At 47.6% G+C, this 16,312-nt stretch overlaps 1 protein-coding gene across 16 annotated transcripts in view; it reads right to left on the bottom strand.

Moving 5' to 3' along the window:
* The window catches only part of TRRAP (transformation/transcription domain associated protein), a 110,966-nt gene that overhangs the window by 13,360 nt on the left and 81,294 nt on the right, over nucleotides 1-16,312 (bottom strand). For 10 of the 16 annotated variants that reach the window (XR_010934791.1, XM_067705566.1, XM_067705571.1 and 7 more), the window contains 10 exons: nucleotides 14,079-14,307; nucleotides 13,203-13,468; nucleotides 12,529-12,629; nucleotides 11,099-11,300; nucleotides 9,701-9,865; nucleotides 8,197-8,287; nucleotides 6,144-6,343; nucleotides 5,072-5,333; nucleotides 2,299-2,524; nucleotides 1,239-1,456 (listed from right to left, as the gene is read on the bottom strand). Coding sequence is in view for 15 of the 16 variants with exons in the window: in XM_067705566.1 (XP_067561667.1) it covers nucleotides 1,239-1,456; nucleotides 2,299-2,524; nucleotides 5,072-5,333; nucleotides 6,144-6,343; nucleotides 8,197-8,287; nucleotides 9,701-9,865; nucleotides 11,099-11,300; nucleotides 12,529-12,629; nucleotides 13,203-13,468; nucleotides 14,079-14,307 (1,960 nt within the window). In the remaining variant the exon portion in view is untranslated. The remainder of the gene's footprint in view (nucleotides 1-1,238; nucleotides 1,457-2,298; nucleotides 2,525-5,071; nucleotides 5,334-6,143; nucleotides 6,344-8,196; nucleotides 8,288-9,700; nucleotides 9,866-11,098; nucleotides 11,301-12,528; nucleotides 12,630-13,202; nucleotides 13,469-14,078; nucleotides 14,308-16,312) is intronic. The other 6 variants (XM_067705572.1, XM_067705578.1, XM_067705580.1 and 3 more) reach the window with 3 other exon arrangements.

Raw genomic sequence — 16,312 nt, 5'->3', positions numbered from 1 at the left:
GCGCGGTCACACGGCGTGGTGGCCTCAGCCCACGGCCTGAGGCTCCGTCTAGCAGGGCCGGAGCCCAAGCCGCCTGTGACCTGCGTTTAAGGCACAGGTGACCAGGAAGGCCTCACTAGGCAACCTCACGAGAAGAACAAGGAGGCTGTGCCGCCAAGTGCTCTGGAGCTGAGCAGCACAGCTCTGAGCCAAGTCTGCCAGGCTGCGGGGCGGGGGGGCGGGCGGTGGGCACACGACGCCTCTGACTTCTAATCGAGAGTTGATTCAGTCTAACGCCAGTTAAAGCTTGGCTACTGGCCCGTTGCCATGGCTTCAACCCATGAAGAAATTCCTACAGGACTCCAGGGGACATACACGGACCACCACCTGGAGCTAACCAGGAGCTTGTTTCTTTGGAAGCAGCAAAGAACACCAACTAGCACAGCTGGGACCAACACGGTAGATCACGTTACATTCGTGTGAAAATGCACACAGCTTTCTACAGACCTGTTTTTTTTTTTTTTAATGTACTTCTTATTTGGGGATGTTGAACTTAAGAGCAAGAGATTTTAGGTCAGAATAGGCTGGATCACAACTTAGCTAGCAGAAGAAAGTTCCGTACAGGACCAGATAATATGCGTTGCAATGGGCTCCTAAACTGGGGATTAATGCTGAAGTTAACAATAGCTCCCTCCTCTGGGTGGGATTACAGGCAGCTCATCTACACCCCTTACTACAGACTCACAATTCACCCACGACAACTCGGTTCTGGGAAGACCTCACTCAACGTTGCTGGTTGCTGCCTGCCTGAGATTTCTGTGGCCTGCCCGGGGCTCCTTGACTCCCAGGCAGCACCTCAGGCGGTGCCCACACACTGCAGGCTGTGTCCCGGAGCAGATCTGAGACTGCACTTAAAAACTGCCACGTGCCGTGAGCACACGCCCAACAAGCCCTCACCTCGGCTGGGCATCACCAGAGCCTGGGAAGATTCCTGGGGAAGTGAGGAGGGCCGTGTGCACGGGCCCAGGGCCTCCTTCTCCAGACAAGTCCTCATTGGGCGCCCGTCCTGCGGGGAGGAGCCTCAGGCCCCAGGGGTGGAGGTGTCCCCTCCCTCCAGGAGCAGGGCCCCTGCAGGCACCAGCCCTCAGCCTACCGCCTGCCCCCACCTGGCGGGGCTCAGAGACTCGCAGCTGCTGACACAGACGGCACAGGCTGCCGGTGCCGGGTGTCGCTGTGCAGCCCCTGGGCCGTGCTGGTACCTGTGAAGAATAAGTGCCTCTTGGTGGTTTCCTTCCTCTTTTCCAAGCAGGGGTTGAGCAGGCGGAGCAGCTGCAGCACGCGCTCCTCCCGCCGCGACTCCGTCAGGCAGGCGTCGTTCATGACCAGGTATGGGTAGATCTTTCCGTTGTGCCCGCGGATGTACAGCCTCCTGGCTGCCGTGTTGTGCTTCTGCACAATCTCCACCCGGGGCATAAACCTGCCGGGAGGAGTGGACAATCAGACACCAACGCCCCAAGCCGCAACTTCCAAGCCTTTCCTTTGAGAAGAAAATGGAGCTGTACAGAAGCGGCTGTCAGAACCGCCCTGGAAACAGACTGTACGACAGAGGCGGTTTGTCATTTGCACCCCACCTCACTGCGACAAGGTAGTCGTGCCACAGTATCGGAGGGAAAACGAGAGGAGGAAGAGAAGGCGAAGCTGGAAGTTTCAAACAGGCACGCCGAGGGTCCAGCCTCAGCAGCCAGAGACGGGCGCTAACGGGCCCAGAGGAGTCCAGCAGCCACGACGGCACGGGCCCCACTGGCTGGCGCTGGGGCAGAGGACCAGGTGCCCGAGGAGCGAGCGTGGGCCGTGGGCCTGAGCACGCTGACGGCAGGAGGGGGAGGGGGCGGCCAGGACGGGTCAGGTTTGGAGGAAACACCTGACCATTAAGGGTCGCCCCTTCACAGCTCACTTTACATTTTAAATGAGATGCAACTTGCTTCGCTCTGGTAAATTTGACCATTGTCTGATTCTTTTGAATCCTGTGCTTTGAGTTTACAGAAGACTGCGAAACTATACTTTGTCAAGTTCCATGGGGATTCAGAAAGGGTTCTTTTGAGAGCAAACAAAAGCTTGACTCAAACAAGACACTGAACCCAGTGGTTAGACCAGACCCTTTAAAGGTACTCATATCCTAGAGCAACACTGTGTCCTCTCCCGTTTTGGGGGAAGGAGTGCAGAGGGGAGGGAATTAACAGTGTGACCCGCTGGCCAGGTCTGCCTGGGGGGTCTGTGGGGAAGGTTTTGGTGATCCCGGGCCAGGTCGGGCTCACTCACCGAGCGATCTTGATGTAGTAATGTGTCGGCTTTGGCATCAGAAATTCCCCAGGAATTTCTACCTCAGCTGTCTGTGCTGAGAAATTGCTCAAAAACCGGCACTTTTCTTCTATGAGGAAGAATTTTGGAAGTTGCTTGGTTTTAGCCTCCAGAATTTTGATCCACTTTTTCAGTTTAGAAATAAGATTATGAAGCTTCATGGAACCTGGAACACTGAAGTCAAAATCTGTAAAATAAAATATGATTAGAAACATTTTTAGTCATTTGGGCTATTTCTAATTCACTACAAAAACCACAGCTCAAGCACCTCCCAGGTAGGAAACAGACACATCTCACGTCTAGTCTGCAGCAAAGCACTGTAAGTCACAGGACGGATATAAATAGCATGGACCCTCAAGGATTAAGTTAAACAAGGTAGCACGCATTAAGGCCCTCAGCACAGCACCCGGCTACTCCAGCAGTTCTAATCATCACGCCCACGCGTGACCTCAATTGTGTACAGGGTCATCAGTTTTATGAAAGTCAATGTACTTTAAAAAAAAAATTACATTATTTATTTATTTTTGGCTGCGTTGGGTCTTCGTTGCTGCATACAGGCTTTCTCTAGTTGCGGCAAGCGGGGGCTACTCTTCGTCGCAGTGCACGGGTTTCTCATAGTGGTGGCTTCTCTTGTGGTGGAGCATAGGCTCCAGACGCACGGGCTTCAGTACTTGTGGCACACAGGCTCAGTAGTTGTGGCGCACGGGCTTAGTTGCTCCGCAGCATGTGGGATCTTCTTGGACCAGGGCTCAAACCCGTGTCCCCTGCATTGGCAGGTGGATTCTTAACCACTGTGCCACCAGGGAAGCCCCTGAAAGTCAATGCACTTTTATTGTGTGGGGTTTTTTTTCACAGCATTTCTCTGGTTTCCCTTTAACTCTAGCATGACTTCACACAAGCGGGTGGCTGGAGAGGTCCCCATGCACCAACACGAGGAGGCAGGTTTCCACCCAGGCTCCCCGGCAGAGCTACGGCAGAGGCCACCCAGCCAGGACGCAGGCAGCTGCACACAGGGGCTGCTCCTTCTCAGCTCTGGATCAGGAAGGTGTTACCAAGCTGACATTCATGTAATGGATTTTTGTTTGTTACTTTTCGTTAACTTTTATTTTGAAATGAATATAGATTCACAGGAGTGAAAAGAAATGTACAGAGAGGGCCACACACCCCTTTCCGAAACCAAGGCATTGGCATAAACCCCAGGGCTGATTCAGATATGTGTCCTGTGTGTGCGCGCGTGCATGTGTGTCTTCGTGAGATGCCATGTAGGGAGCGCCAAACCAGCACCGTGACCAAGATGCTCACCGTCCATCACCAAGGACGCCCAAAGCCTCTCAGAGCCACAGCCACCTCCCCGCCCACATCCCTGACGCCTGGCTCCCACTACTCTGGCCTCCATCTTGATTATTACGCTATCTCACAAGTGTCTCATACTTAAGCAGCGTGCAGCAGGAATCCTTTTGAGGCTGGCTTTCTGCATCCAGCGTAATTTCTTCGAGGTCCACCTAAGCTGCTGTTAACTCCTCTTTATTTGCTTTACATGAGTATGGAAATACCACACGTTGTGTATCCATTCTCCTTAGAGGGGCATTTGGGTGGACTTCAGTTTAGAGCTATTACAAATAAAGCGGCTATCAACACTTGGGTATAAGTTTTTGCTTGTAAATAAGTCTTCTCTGAGATAAATTTAATGTACTGTTTTGAACTCCCTTCTACCTCCTTAAAGACTTGGAGCTAGTACCCAATGCATTCAATGTTGCTGGAGATGGAGGAACAACTCTCCTCCACTTTCTAGACCAGAACACAGTGCTAAAACCCAGAGACGGTCCTCCCTGGGGGCACATGACAAGAGGCGTTGGACAGCTCTTGATTTAAGTATCTGAAACTCGCTACACGTTGTGGCTGGTCAGAGCCTCATAGCTGTCCTTCTTTCAAGTTTCAGTGTTTGTCATTTTTTTCACATCAGAATCCGGATGATTTGTTCCACTTCTAATTCTCTATTTCAGACCACATTTGATTTAATGATCTGGATATTTTAAAATAAAGATACATTAAATATCACTTCTTTCAAGTAATATATGATGGTTTCCATGAAACTTTCATCTCAGACTCTTTCTTTTTCAGAGGATGACAGACCACACAAGCACGAGCTCCAGGGGATGCAGCTGTGCCTGTGTGTACACTGGGGGGACGAGGGTCCCTACGACAGATGAGGGTTTGGGCTGAGCGAGACTGGACCGTTCACCTCAGATCATGCAGAAAGAGGTGGGGCTCCTGTGGGTCTAGGGAAATGCATGAACCTGAACTGGGGACAGGATTAGAAACACAACCTCCTTATCATCTTGCCACCAGAATCCACTACAGGTCTGAACCTTACCTGTCACCTCGGGCCCTGCACTGTTGGGTCTTACTGCCTCACCTTACCCTGTTGCGTTTTCCCATGAAAACCAAGCAGAAGGAGAGACGGGGGAGCAGAAGCAGGTCTGTCCTAAAACCCTGTGTCTAACCTGACAGGGAGCCCGGTGCTCTGGCCCTGAAACCTTGACCTTTCACAGGAGGGAAGGACGTGCAGTCCCAGGCAGGGAATGTCAGTTTCCTTGTGATCCAGTCTGTATTTTAAACACAGTCTAACCAGCTCGCCCAGTACTGTGCTCATGAAAACGAACAGATGTGGTTAACTTAGATGCTAAGATGGAGGAAAAACGTTGAGTGGGAGCTCCCTTGGATCAGGACTCACCGGTTGTGAACTGGCCCTTCAGCTTCTGGAAGACAGGGTCCTGTGCGGTGGCCTGTGCGCGCCGGGCCAAGGACTCGGAGGCCGCGCTGGAGAACATGGTCGAGACGTTGGACACGTTCTCCAGACCCACCCCGAACGTGCTCACCAGCTTCTTGACGAAGTTGAGAGTATGGGGCGTAATCTTGGCATCTGACACTGCTCCGCTTTTCTCAAATGCGACAGAGTAGCACTTCGCCAGGCCCTGCTGGAGCTGCCTGAGAACCTGGGGGAAAGAGACCCGAGGCAGCTTGCACACAGAGCTCTCCATTCAAGCAACCCACCCACCAACCAAAAAGGACCTGCCCCGCCCACCCGGCCCCACCACTGACAAAGCTCTTCTCGGCACCTGGCGCACAGCAGGCGTCAGCACCAGACTGTGCGGAACCAGGGGGCCGCCCGGACACTCATGCCATGAGCTGTGTTCTTAACAATGAGAAGCAACTGTCCTGAACATTTAAAGAAAAAAAAAAAAAAAGACCCAAGACCCCACTTTTTGCATCATACACATACCTTTCTGTTGAGCAACCAAGGAAAAAAACCTATTTTCAGATCACTTCAGTGTACTCTGCACACACACAAAATAACACAGTACTAACGAGGGGGCTTGTGGCCAACCAGACAAATATCTGGGCAACAAAGCCTGATTATTCTATCACCGCCACTAAGGTTGTGGCCTGAGAACCAGCTCCCAGCTCCTGGAGACGAGCGGCCAGTGAGTGAGCCCTGCCCACACCACCGCTGCTCCCTGGTCACTGGTGGCATTTCAGTGATTAAGCTCATACACGCGAACAAAATAAGCATTTTAAGGCCAGAAATGGCTTTCTCAATCTCATCTTCTTTTGAAGTCTTCTGCTTCCAATATTAAGGCAGCGCTAGCGTGCAGACCTGAAGTATTTGCTGTTCCACCGTTCAATCCAACAACAAACATATACACAACCAGGCAGGTAGTCTCAAGAGAACATGGCCATGAAAGCATTCCAAACGATCCATCCCCTCCGCAGGATGCCAGCACCCCCGAGACCACATCACATACCTCCTCGTGCCAGTTTTCCCGGAACCAGACCATCTGATCGACGATGCCTTCCAGGGAAGACAGCAGGGTCGGGTGCAGCTCCCGCTGCATGTGCATGATTCGGCTGCAGCGCCACATGGGGGCCGTGGCTCTTATGGGCCCTGGATCTGATGCAGAATGGGACTGGTTACCCACTGAACTTGGCTGCTGCTGTCCAGAATCTGAGAGCAACACACACAACGCCAATGTCAGCGCCAAACTGACTGATGGGAGAGTCGGTGCTCTAAGGACCCACCGGCCAAAGGAACGCTGGTTCCTGCCGGCGTGGGACACATCCCGGGGCGCTTCCCAGGGGCTGTGCGGGAAGCGCCCTGGCTCTAAGGAGAGGGCGCTGCGGAGAGCGCAGCCCCTACAACTGGGCTTCCAGTGGTTCCAGGAGGCGTATGTGTTGAGAGAGAAAGCAGGTATGGCAGCACGTAACTGGTGGGTCTGGGTGAGGGTGTGCAGGCTTCACTGGACTCTCTAACTTCAGTGGAAGTTTGAACATTTTTTTAAATGTCTGGCAGAACATTTCAAAATTCATTCCTTGTATTAGAGCTCAGAGAATCTAGTAGTTAACAAGTCAGCCTACATGTTTTCATCTAGGTAAACCAAACCACATGTATAAAATGCCATCTTTGAAAAATACAGTCACTCGGGCTTCCCTGGTGGCGCACTGGTTGAAAGTCCGCCTGTGGATGCAGGGGACACAGGTTCGTGCCCCGGTCCGGGAAGATCCCACATGCCGCGGAGCGGCTGGGCCCGTAAGCCATGGCCGCTGAGCCTGCGCGTCCGGAGCCTGTGCTCCGCAACGGGAGAGGCCACAACAGTGAGAGGCCCGCATACCGCAAAAAAAAAAAAAAAAAAAAAAAAAAAAAATACAGTCACTCACTATATAAGAAATATGTTGTAGGGACTTCCCTGGTGGTGCAGTGGTTAAGAATCCACCTGCCAATGCAGAGGACACGCGTTTGAGCCCTGGTCCGGGAAGATCCCACATGCCGCGGGAAGATCCCACATGCCACGGAGCCCGTGCGCCACAACTACTGAGCCTGTGCTCTAGAGACCGCGAGCCACAACTACTGAGCCTGTGTGTGCCACAACTACTGAAGCCCACATGCCTAGAGCCCGTGTTCCTCAACAAGAGAAGCACTGCAATGAGAAGACTGCATACTGCAAAGAAGAGTAGCCCCCACTCGCCGCAACTAGAAAAGGCCCGCACGTAGCAATGAAGACCCAAGGCAGCCAAAAATAAATAAATAAATAAATTTTTTAAAAAAGGAAAAAAGAAATATGTTGTAGAACCTCCTTTGCTCATTCTTTTAGCTTCAGCTCTCTTAGAATAAAAAAATCTTAACTTTCAAATGACCAAAACACGAATCTACCCAGGTACCCAGGAGGTTGGAGCTAGCACGCTGTGCAGTCCTCACCCACCCGGCGCAGGACCAGAAGATGCTGCCACTGTCCAGTGGATGGAGTCACCTTCCTAGCCAGACTCTGGCCTCGCAGCATAAATGTCTACATATTAAAAACGTGGTAAAGCAAGTAAACGTGGTGTTTACAAAGCACCATGCTTAGTGGGTAACTGAAACCATTAAATTATTTCTTTATGCACCAGAACTATTCAATATAGATTATAAACCTCTATTTCGAGTACACATTTGGTGAGATTGATTTCTATGCTGATCCCCTGACAGCTGAAGATATTCCTTATAACACCGCAACTGACATTTATAATGTTTACCAGGATGCATTTATAACTAATGAGGCAAGTTCAACTTTATAATTATCTATACCTAAAAATTTCATATATTTTTTTCTACTTAGGGATCGAATCACTCAGGTAGATGAACACCCTCTTACGCTGTGGCGAAGGAGAACCAGAAACTTCACTGGGAGATCAGGTTTTATCTTCCAGACCCACTGTCCTCTCAGGGACTAAACACAAGACCAGCCCACATGCTGGAAAGGAGCTGCAAGCGAGCATGTGTCCGCGGCAGTGGGGACCTGGCCACTGCACCCCCCAGAGACGTACCGCTCTTGTAGCGCTCCCGCTGCTCTATCTTCAGGGTCAGGTACAGGGTCCGGATGGGAAAGTAGACGGCTTGGGGATACACTCGTCCAACCTGCTCTGAGACAGTCAATCATGAGTGGGATGCTGGCCTGCACTTGGCCACACCACCGACCTAATACACACGAGGCCGGATTAAACAGCAAGTCAAACATCTAGTTTAGCTTTAAAATATCCAAGAAAGAGCAACATGGTGTACTTCATCAGTTCTGCCCCAGGACTACTGATGACAGAGGGAAACCACACTTTCATTTGATTCAGTTAATATGAGGATGACAAACACTCAAGTCCCTGGATCTCACTCGGGCAAATGACAGGAAAACACAAAATGACACCAGTCTTGATTCACCAGGAACTGTGAGCTGATTCTAACTGACAACAAGGCTCACTAGCGAGTAACTTTACTCTGCGTAACTGCAGGAAGGAGGAGACTGAACTTTTTCTCTTTAAGGTAAGACATGCCGGTTTTACCAAATTGGGGTTGTATGGCTCCTTCAAAAGGGCTGAGCAGACATTACCCAGCTCTGCCACAGGGAGGCTGGCTAACGTACAGTAAGAGATATTCAATGAGTGACAACACCAAGTAAAGGGAGTCTGCACCTTGACAGATCAGCTCCAAGCGAAACAACAGTCAGTACCCAGGAACACAGCTGCAAGCGCTCAAGGGAAAAAGAAAACCACTTCTGGGCACCGTGTGGATGATGCACCCCATGTGAAGAACAGACAGAACGATGAACAAGCAGCATGTCCCCAAATGCTCGGCTATGACGCTGCTCACATGTGAAAATTACACATATGGCTGCAATTTTATAAGCAGCAGCGCAGTCAAAGGCACTCGATCCCAGGCCGACTGTACCCAAATCCCTATTGTTCAGGCCCCCCCCCCCCCGGGTCTCTTCGCAGGAGAGGGACAATCTGGAGCCACTCTCAAAATAAGGGTAATGAGGGCCCTTCTACAGGACCCCGGGCCCCAGTCTGTCCGACTCCCCAAGCCCACCCAGCGCACACAACTTGCAGCCTCGACAGCTGCGGCTGAACAACTAACTGTACAAAGGGCAATAAATACCACAGCTGGGCTGAGTTTTCTTCCGGAGGGAAGCTCTGAAGAGCAACTAGTACACGATGGGATTTCAGCCATAAAGTATCAACCAGATACACACTCACTGTGAGTAACTGAGTACTCACTAGTGACCTTACATTTTAAGAGAATGTTTATTTTACATGTATCTTACGTGGCAACACGTTCAAGGAAAGAAATGACCATTTTAACACTGTAACTCTAGCAGATTATTCCACGCCAACCCTGATATATTCTTCAGTCACTTTCAATTGTGCTTTATATCAAGTGATATCTAATTGTGTACGTCTTCCCATCTCTCTTTGAGCATGCGCATTTCCTTTCTGGAAAAAAAAAGGATGTGAAATGAAGACAATTTTTTTGTGATCAAAGATGCCTTGCTATTCCCACCTGGCTAATCAGGTTCAAAAGCAGCTTTCCCTCGGAGCCAACCAGACAGGTGAGCAGCTGTGGGATCCAGGCCAGCCACTGGATGGGTGGCACACCGATGCAGTACTTGTCGACAGCATCTGCCAAAGTATTTTTGTCATCATCAAAACTCAAGAGCCACAGCACCTAAGACAGAAGGGAAAATTCTAGAGTTGAATGAAAATTCTAAGGCTCTGATCAAGTGACCTTTCCTCCCACATTAAAATACCATATAGAGTAACTTCACTGGCATTGTGGGAAAATATCTATAAAAGGCCCAACAATATTGCTAAACCTAAACGTAAATCTTATGAATAAAACTGAAAATTTCAATATAGCTTTCATCCAGATTTAGCTTTAATGCCCACTAGTAACTGACCCAGTCGGCTGGCTAGTGGTGGCCAGTGTGACCCCAAGGGGTTTCAGCCTGCTACTCCACACTTGCAATCTCCCCAGAACAAAATGGGCTTCTGCTAAAGATCTCAGGTGACAACCACCCTAGTATCAGGTAGGCCCTGTGTTGGCAGCCTGGTGTCCAGGGACATCTGAAACAATTACATCTAAAAACAAGCAAACCTGGAGTCAAGACAGTGAGGTGGTTTCCTGGTGTGACTACAGTCAGTCTGTTTCTATAGTCAGCTTTAACTACTAGGTGCTGATGTTCAATCCAAATTCTGATGTTAAACCAAGGAATTCTAAAAACTCCTAACCTTTAATGGATAAAACATAAAAGCAGAAAGTATTCTTAAGTTTCTGCAAGAATGGAGTCTGAGTTGTATTGATGTCTTTCCCGGGAGGGCTGAGAAGGCTCAAAACTGGGGAGGACACTTGGGCTCAAGTGGCCCCCCACTGGGCCCAGGTCAATACCGGCCTTGTGCCCGGCACTGTACTGGGGGCCCCGCGGATGACAATGCAGGTGACTGAGACCTCACCCTGCAGTGTGTGCAGAAACCAGGGGATTCAACGTCACCTGTGACTAGAGCTGACCGGCTCTGTGACTGTGTGCATGGTCCCTGCAGGTGAGAGATCAGAATCTAACAGGTGTCTAGCAGGTAAGCTCTCTGGGCAGACCCCTCAGCAGTCTGCAGGAATCTTTGTCCAATGTGAGGTCCCACAGCAAACACTGGACTTGAGTCCTAAGACCCAGACTCTAGGTTCAGTTTTGCTGCTTAGAAGACCTTTGATTCCAAGTATGTCCAGGCCTCCATTTTTCAGCCTGAAGGAGAACTGTGGACTATACTTCAAAAGGTGAAGGGAAATGAGAGGTAAGGCATGAAGAAATGCCTCATGCCCAGCACAGATCAGTAAGTTGCTGAATTTTCATCTAAACTTAAAGGCTACCGGGTGGTCTTCGGTCAAAGCTAATTCTTTCAGTCTCACCTTGGCTAAGTATTTTCTTGATTTGCTCTCATTCTGATGCCGGCACGCATGCAGGTAACAGGTAATGGCAGACACTCCAAGATGCAGCTGCCGCTCCTTCACAAAGATGTTTTCCAGGTAATCGCCCCACATGGCCCAAGCTTTCACCAGCACATCGTGCATCTGCACAGCTGCAGAAAAGGCTTTGTTTGCTTCCTCAGACCTGTGAAGACACAAAATCAAAACAAATTTTTTTAGGTGAACATCATTTAGCATAAAATCAACCATTTTAAAGTAAATAGTTCCATGGCATTTGGTACCTTTAAAATGTTGTGCAACTGCCACCTCTATGTAGGCCACAAACATTTTCATCACCCCAGAAAACCCCGACCCATGAAGCAGTCACTCTCCATTCCCCCAACCTCCAGCCCTGGTGACCACTGACCTGCTTTCTGTCTCTATGGATTTATCTACTCTGCACATTTTTTATTAATGGAATCACACTGTGATTTTTTTGTCTGGATTCTTTCAATCGGCATTGTGTTTCTGAGGTTCATCCACGCTATAGCACATGTTAACACTTCCTTCCTCCTTATGCTGAATAATATTCCAGTGTTTGTATACACCACATCTTGTTTATCCATTCACTTGAGTTGTTTCGATATTCTGACTATAGTAAACAGTGCTGCTGTGAACCTTCACGAACAACTACCCACTTGAGTTCCTGTTTTCAACACTTTTGGGTAAATACCTAGGAGTGGAATTGCTGGGCCATATAATAATTTTTTGTTTAGTTTTCTGAGGACCTGCCATACTGTTTTCCAGTTGACTGACCCCTGCTCTAAAGCAAGAATCATCTCCATAAAAGCAATCAACTCTGGGGGCTTCCCTCGTGGCACAGTGGTTAGGAATCCGCCTGCCCATGCAGGGGACACGGGTTCGAGCCCTGGTCTAGGAGGATCCCACACGCCTGTGCACCTAGAGCCTGTGCTGCGCAACAAGAGGCCACCACAATGAGAAGCCCACGCACCACAATGAAGAGTAGCCCCTGCTTGTCGCAAATAGAGAAAAACCCACACACAGCAACCCAATGCAGACCAAAATAAATGAAATAAAATAAATTTATTTAAAAAAAAAAAAAAAAAGGAATCAACTCTGTTCCAAAATGGCATGCTGAGAAACTGGGGCAACGAATCCATGTAATCAGCAGTTCTCTGTTCAAGCAATTCATGTTTAAAAAGTTTTTTAAGTACTACACTCAAGCTGGCCCGTCAATTTGCTGCAAATTATTACCTTCCTAGAGGTACAATATTTGAAATATCATCCCTGACAACTGTCACTAAGTCATATCAATTTCTAGCTTGATCTTCACATTGGCTTCAAGTTATAAATAACTATTTAAATAATCTGATGAGTCTTTCTCTTATCCTCCATCTATATAATATACATACTTGTTGATCTGAGCCAAGAACATTCCCTTCAGTGCATAAAATTCAGCCGTCATCTCTTTTGTGAAGTATTTTAAGTTTGTAGATTCAATAACTTCAAGGCCCTGTTTATTAAAAACAGAAAAAAAGTTCTTGAATTTTCTAGACAATAATATAAAAACTTTATTAAAATATTGATCTATGTAGCAACTCCGAAAGGTCATTGACAAATATACTTTAAATTGACAACAGGCTTGCCCACCGTGAATATTTGCTGACTAACAAGTAGTATTTAAACTCAATCACTAAATGCAAATTCAGTTCTAGACACCGTAATGGTATTATTTTCTCCAAAGCTTTACCGTATCTAGTCAGTTTCATTGTTTTTATTAATATTCCTCTGAACATAGCCCAAATCTACCATATACCCTCCTAGTTCTGCAGTTTTTAATTTTCTTTCCTTAACTACATTAACCAAGTAGAATAGAGACCATCACGTATAATTCATTCAAATACTCGAGCGGCTTCCTGTCCCTTTCTTGTTTTGGCAGGACTGTTCCCCAAGACCAGAGCTGTGTTTGTAAAGTTCTAGCCTCTTTCCCTGTTGTCTGAACCAGGCGTTTCCACATGGACCCTTCATTCCTCCCCAGACCTCCTGGGCGTGGGCGGGCAGGCACAGGGTCCGGCTGGCACTCTACCTGCATACACTCGTTCTTCCCCATGACGCCTGCCAGTTGCAGGTAGCATTTGACTTGCTGCCGAATCTTCTGGAAGCAATCCACGATAGGGACGGTTGGAATAGTATGAATACGACTTAATATATCCAGAGCTACATTGACCAGTCCCTGTTTTCGGGCAATTTTTCCATACTGGATGATTGCTGAAGCCGACGCGTGAACCCCAAGCATAGCATTGTTTGAACTTGGATCATGCTGAGAACTATTCTCATAGGCAGTTACAATAGCTAGAGAGCAAAGAAATGAGTTTTCAGTCCATGTCAAACATTTTTCAAAGTGTTCCACAATAAGGCTTAAATAAAAAATGAAAAACAAACACACATGGCTTATGCAATGGTAAGCTCTGTGATAAACCCTCATTACTTTTCCTCGTATTCTGTATCAAAAGGAAGATCTAAGAAGCACTAACTCTTGAGTTGGGTGTTACCGTCTTGGCTAACTAAACCATGAAGGTCGCTCTGAACAAACAGATGCCTGGCAGTTGAGGGGAAGAGCAGAGGGGACCAGGGCAGGTGAAAGAGGCTACATGCTGCCACCTGAGCGCAGCTCTTCCTCAGGGGGCTTCAAAAAACAGAGGGCCACAACCCAGGCTGTGATCCCACTGGCATGTGCCCCTGCTGCAACAGTGTCCAGCAGCACGTCTGTTTTAGCTGGAAAAAGGGAACAGGTAGGGGGAAATTCTTCCCATCTTTCACCACCTTCATCTTTACCCTGTCATAACAACCACCAACTACCATGCCAAAAAAAGGAAAATCCGGTAAAAGAAAAAAAAAAAAACAAAACAACAAAACATAACCAAGACATGAAACCAGAACAGTGGGGTGTCTGGAAAATTACATGATGAATGCATGCCGGACCAGGTAGGTTTACCCTGGTAATGATGCTGCCGCCACATGAAGACGCTGCTCCAGTGGGACAAATCGTCAGACACGATGGGCAGCCGGTTCCTCCAGGTCTTCACCACTGTCTTCATGTCATGCAGGCTGTTGTTCCTTCCCAGGTTGGTGGGCTGTAAGCCTGCGTTAATTTGAGCGGCTTCCTGAAGTTCAATGATTTGTTGGGCTGCCTAAAAGGGACCAGCGTAAGAGATTCCACAGTGAGCATTAAGATTGCAGGAGGATAACAAACCAGAGTCAGTCAGGAATCCTCACTGTGAAGAGCTCACGATTCAATTACCAAAGGAAGCGCTGTGCCTCAGATGCCACGTTTAACTTACTCCATACCTCAAACGCTACTCTCGTGGTCCCTGTCCCCATCCCCCATTTTAACGCCTCTGCTCTGTGGCTGCTGTGACACTGGGGCCTGGAGAACACCGACTCCCCCCGCCCCCCCATAACTATCCTTTTTCTGTTCCCTTTGCCACCAGCTAAGTGTGGCTCTTTGTCTACCGACGCCTAAGACCAGAACAGCCTGGTCCCCCTGCCCTCAAGCTTTACTTCCATGAACATTTGAAGCCCGGAGCCACGTCAAGGCATCTCAGAACATGGTTCTAATGATCTCTTTGGGCTGATACATGCATTTGCATCACATCCCTATAAATCTGTCCAGGTCACTACCCTTTAAACCCCAGATGTGTTGCTGGCTCCAAATTTATGGTGCCCTCTCCTTACGGGGAGGCCTTGGCCACAATTCCGAGCCTATTCAAACTCTACCTGTCAAGCTTCACCTGCTCTCCCACAGGGACTTTTCCCTTCTCTAAATCCTTGTATTTATTTTCTGTCCTACCACATGGCACTAAATCATAGACTCCCTCTTAAAATTTTGTTTCTTATGGATATGTCACCTCCCTCCAGCCTAATTCTCTTTTGAGGCAGAAAGTTTTAAATTGTTTGAATCCCCAAACACAGCACCAAGTTCAGTACTCAGTATCCTTCTGTTTCATCTTAATTTTAAAAATTTAGGAATTTATGTTTTCCAGCTATACTTCATTACATTTAAGTTTAATTCATTACATTCCAGTTTCTGAAACCTTTATCTCATCCTTCCACCAAAAGCTTACCGAAAATAGAACAATGGGATATTTGTTTTATAAGAGCCTTACTGAGGTATAATTGAAACATCATCGAAATCACCTTTTAAAGTGTACAGTTCAGTAGTTTTTAGGACAGATCTTCCTCAACTTACCAAGGGGTTATGTTCCAATAAACTCACCCTAAGTGGAAAATACCTGACGTTGAGAATGCATTTAACACACCCAACCTACCAGACACCCTAGCTTAGCCCAGCCAACTTGAATGTGCTTTAAAACATTCACACTATCTAACCCAAAGTCTATTTAGTAATAAAGTGTTGACCTTCTCTTATAATTTAGTAACAACTGTACTGAAAGTGAAAAACAGAATGGTTGTATGGGTTCAGAATAGCTGTAAGCATGTGCTTGTTGACCCTCGTGACTGCATGGCCGACCAGGAGCTGAAGCTTGGTACCACTACCCAGCACCACGTGAGTATCATACCACATACGCTGGTCTGGTCAAAATTCAGTGTTCAAACTATGGTTTCTACTGAATATAGATTGTATATATATTTTTTTTCACACCATCATAAAGTCAAAAAATTGTTTCACACCATCATAAAGTCAAAAAATTGTAACTCAGCGACCATGTATATTTTTCCTAGAGCTATATGACCATCAACCCTATCTAGTTATAGAAAGAAGCCCACAGGGTAGCCTCTCTCCACTCTTCCTCCCCTAGAAGGTGACAACCACTAATCTACTGTTTATCTCTATGGATTTGTCTATTCTAGACATTTCATATAAATGGAATCATACAATATGTGGCCTTCTGTGTCTTGCTTCTTCACTTAGCATACTTTCAAGGTTTACCCATGCTGTAACACATACTGGTACTTCATTCCTTTCTACTGCTGAGTAATACTCCATTGCATGAATATACCATTTTAATTTATTCATTCATCAGCTGATGGTCATTTGGAGTATTTCCACATTTTGACTATTATGACTATTAACACTATAGACATTTGTGTGCAGGTTTTTGTGGAAAGTTTTAATTTCTCTTAGATTTACACCTATGGGTGAAATTGTTGAGCCTATGGTAATTCCATGTTTAA

The sequence above is a fragment of the Pseudorca crassidens genome, chromosome 15 (assembly GCF_039906515.1).
Source record: "Pseudorca crassidens isolate mPseCra1 chromosome 15, mPseCra1.hap1, whole genome shotgun sequence".
Taxonomy (NCBI): domain Eukaryota; kingdom Metazoa; phylum Chordata; class Mammalia; order Artiodactyla; family Delphinidae; genus Pseudorca; species Pseudorca crassidens.
This window is presented reverse-complemented; position numbering and strand designations above follow the sequence as displayed.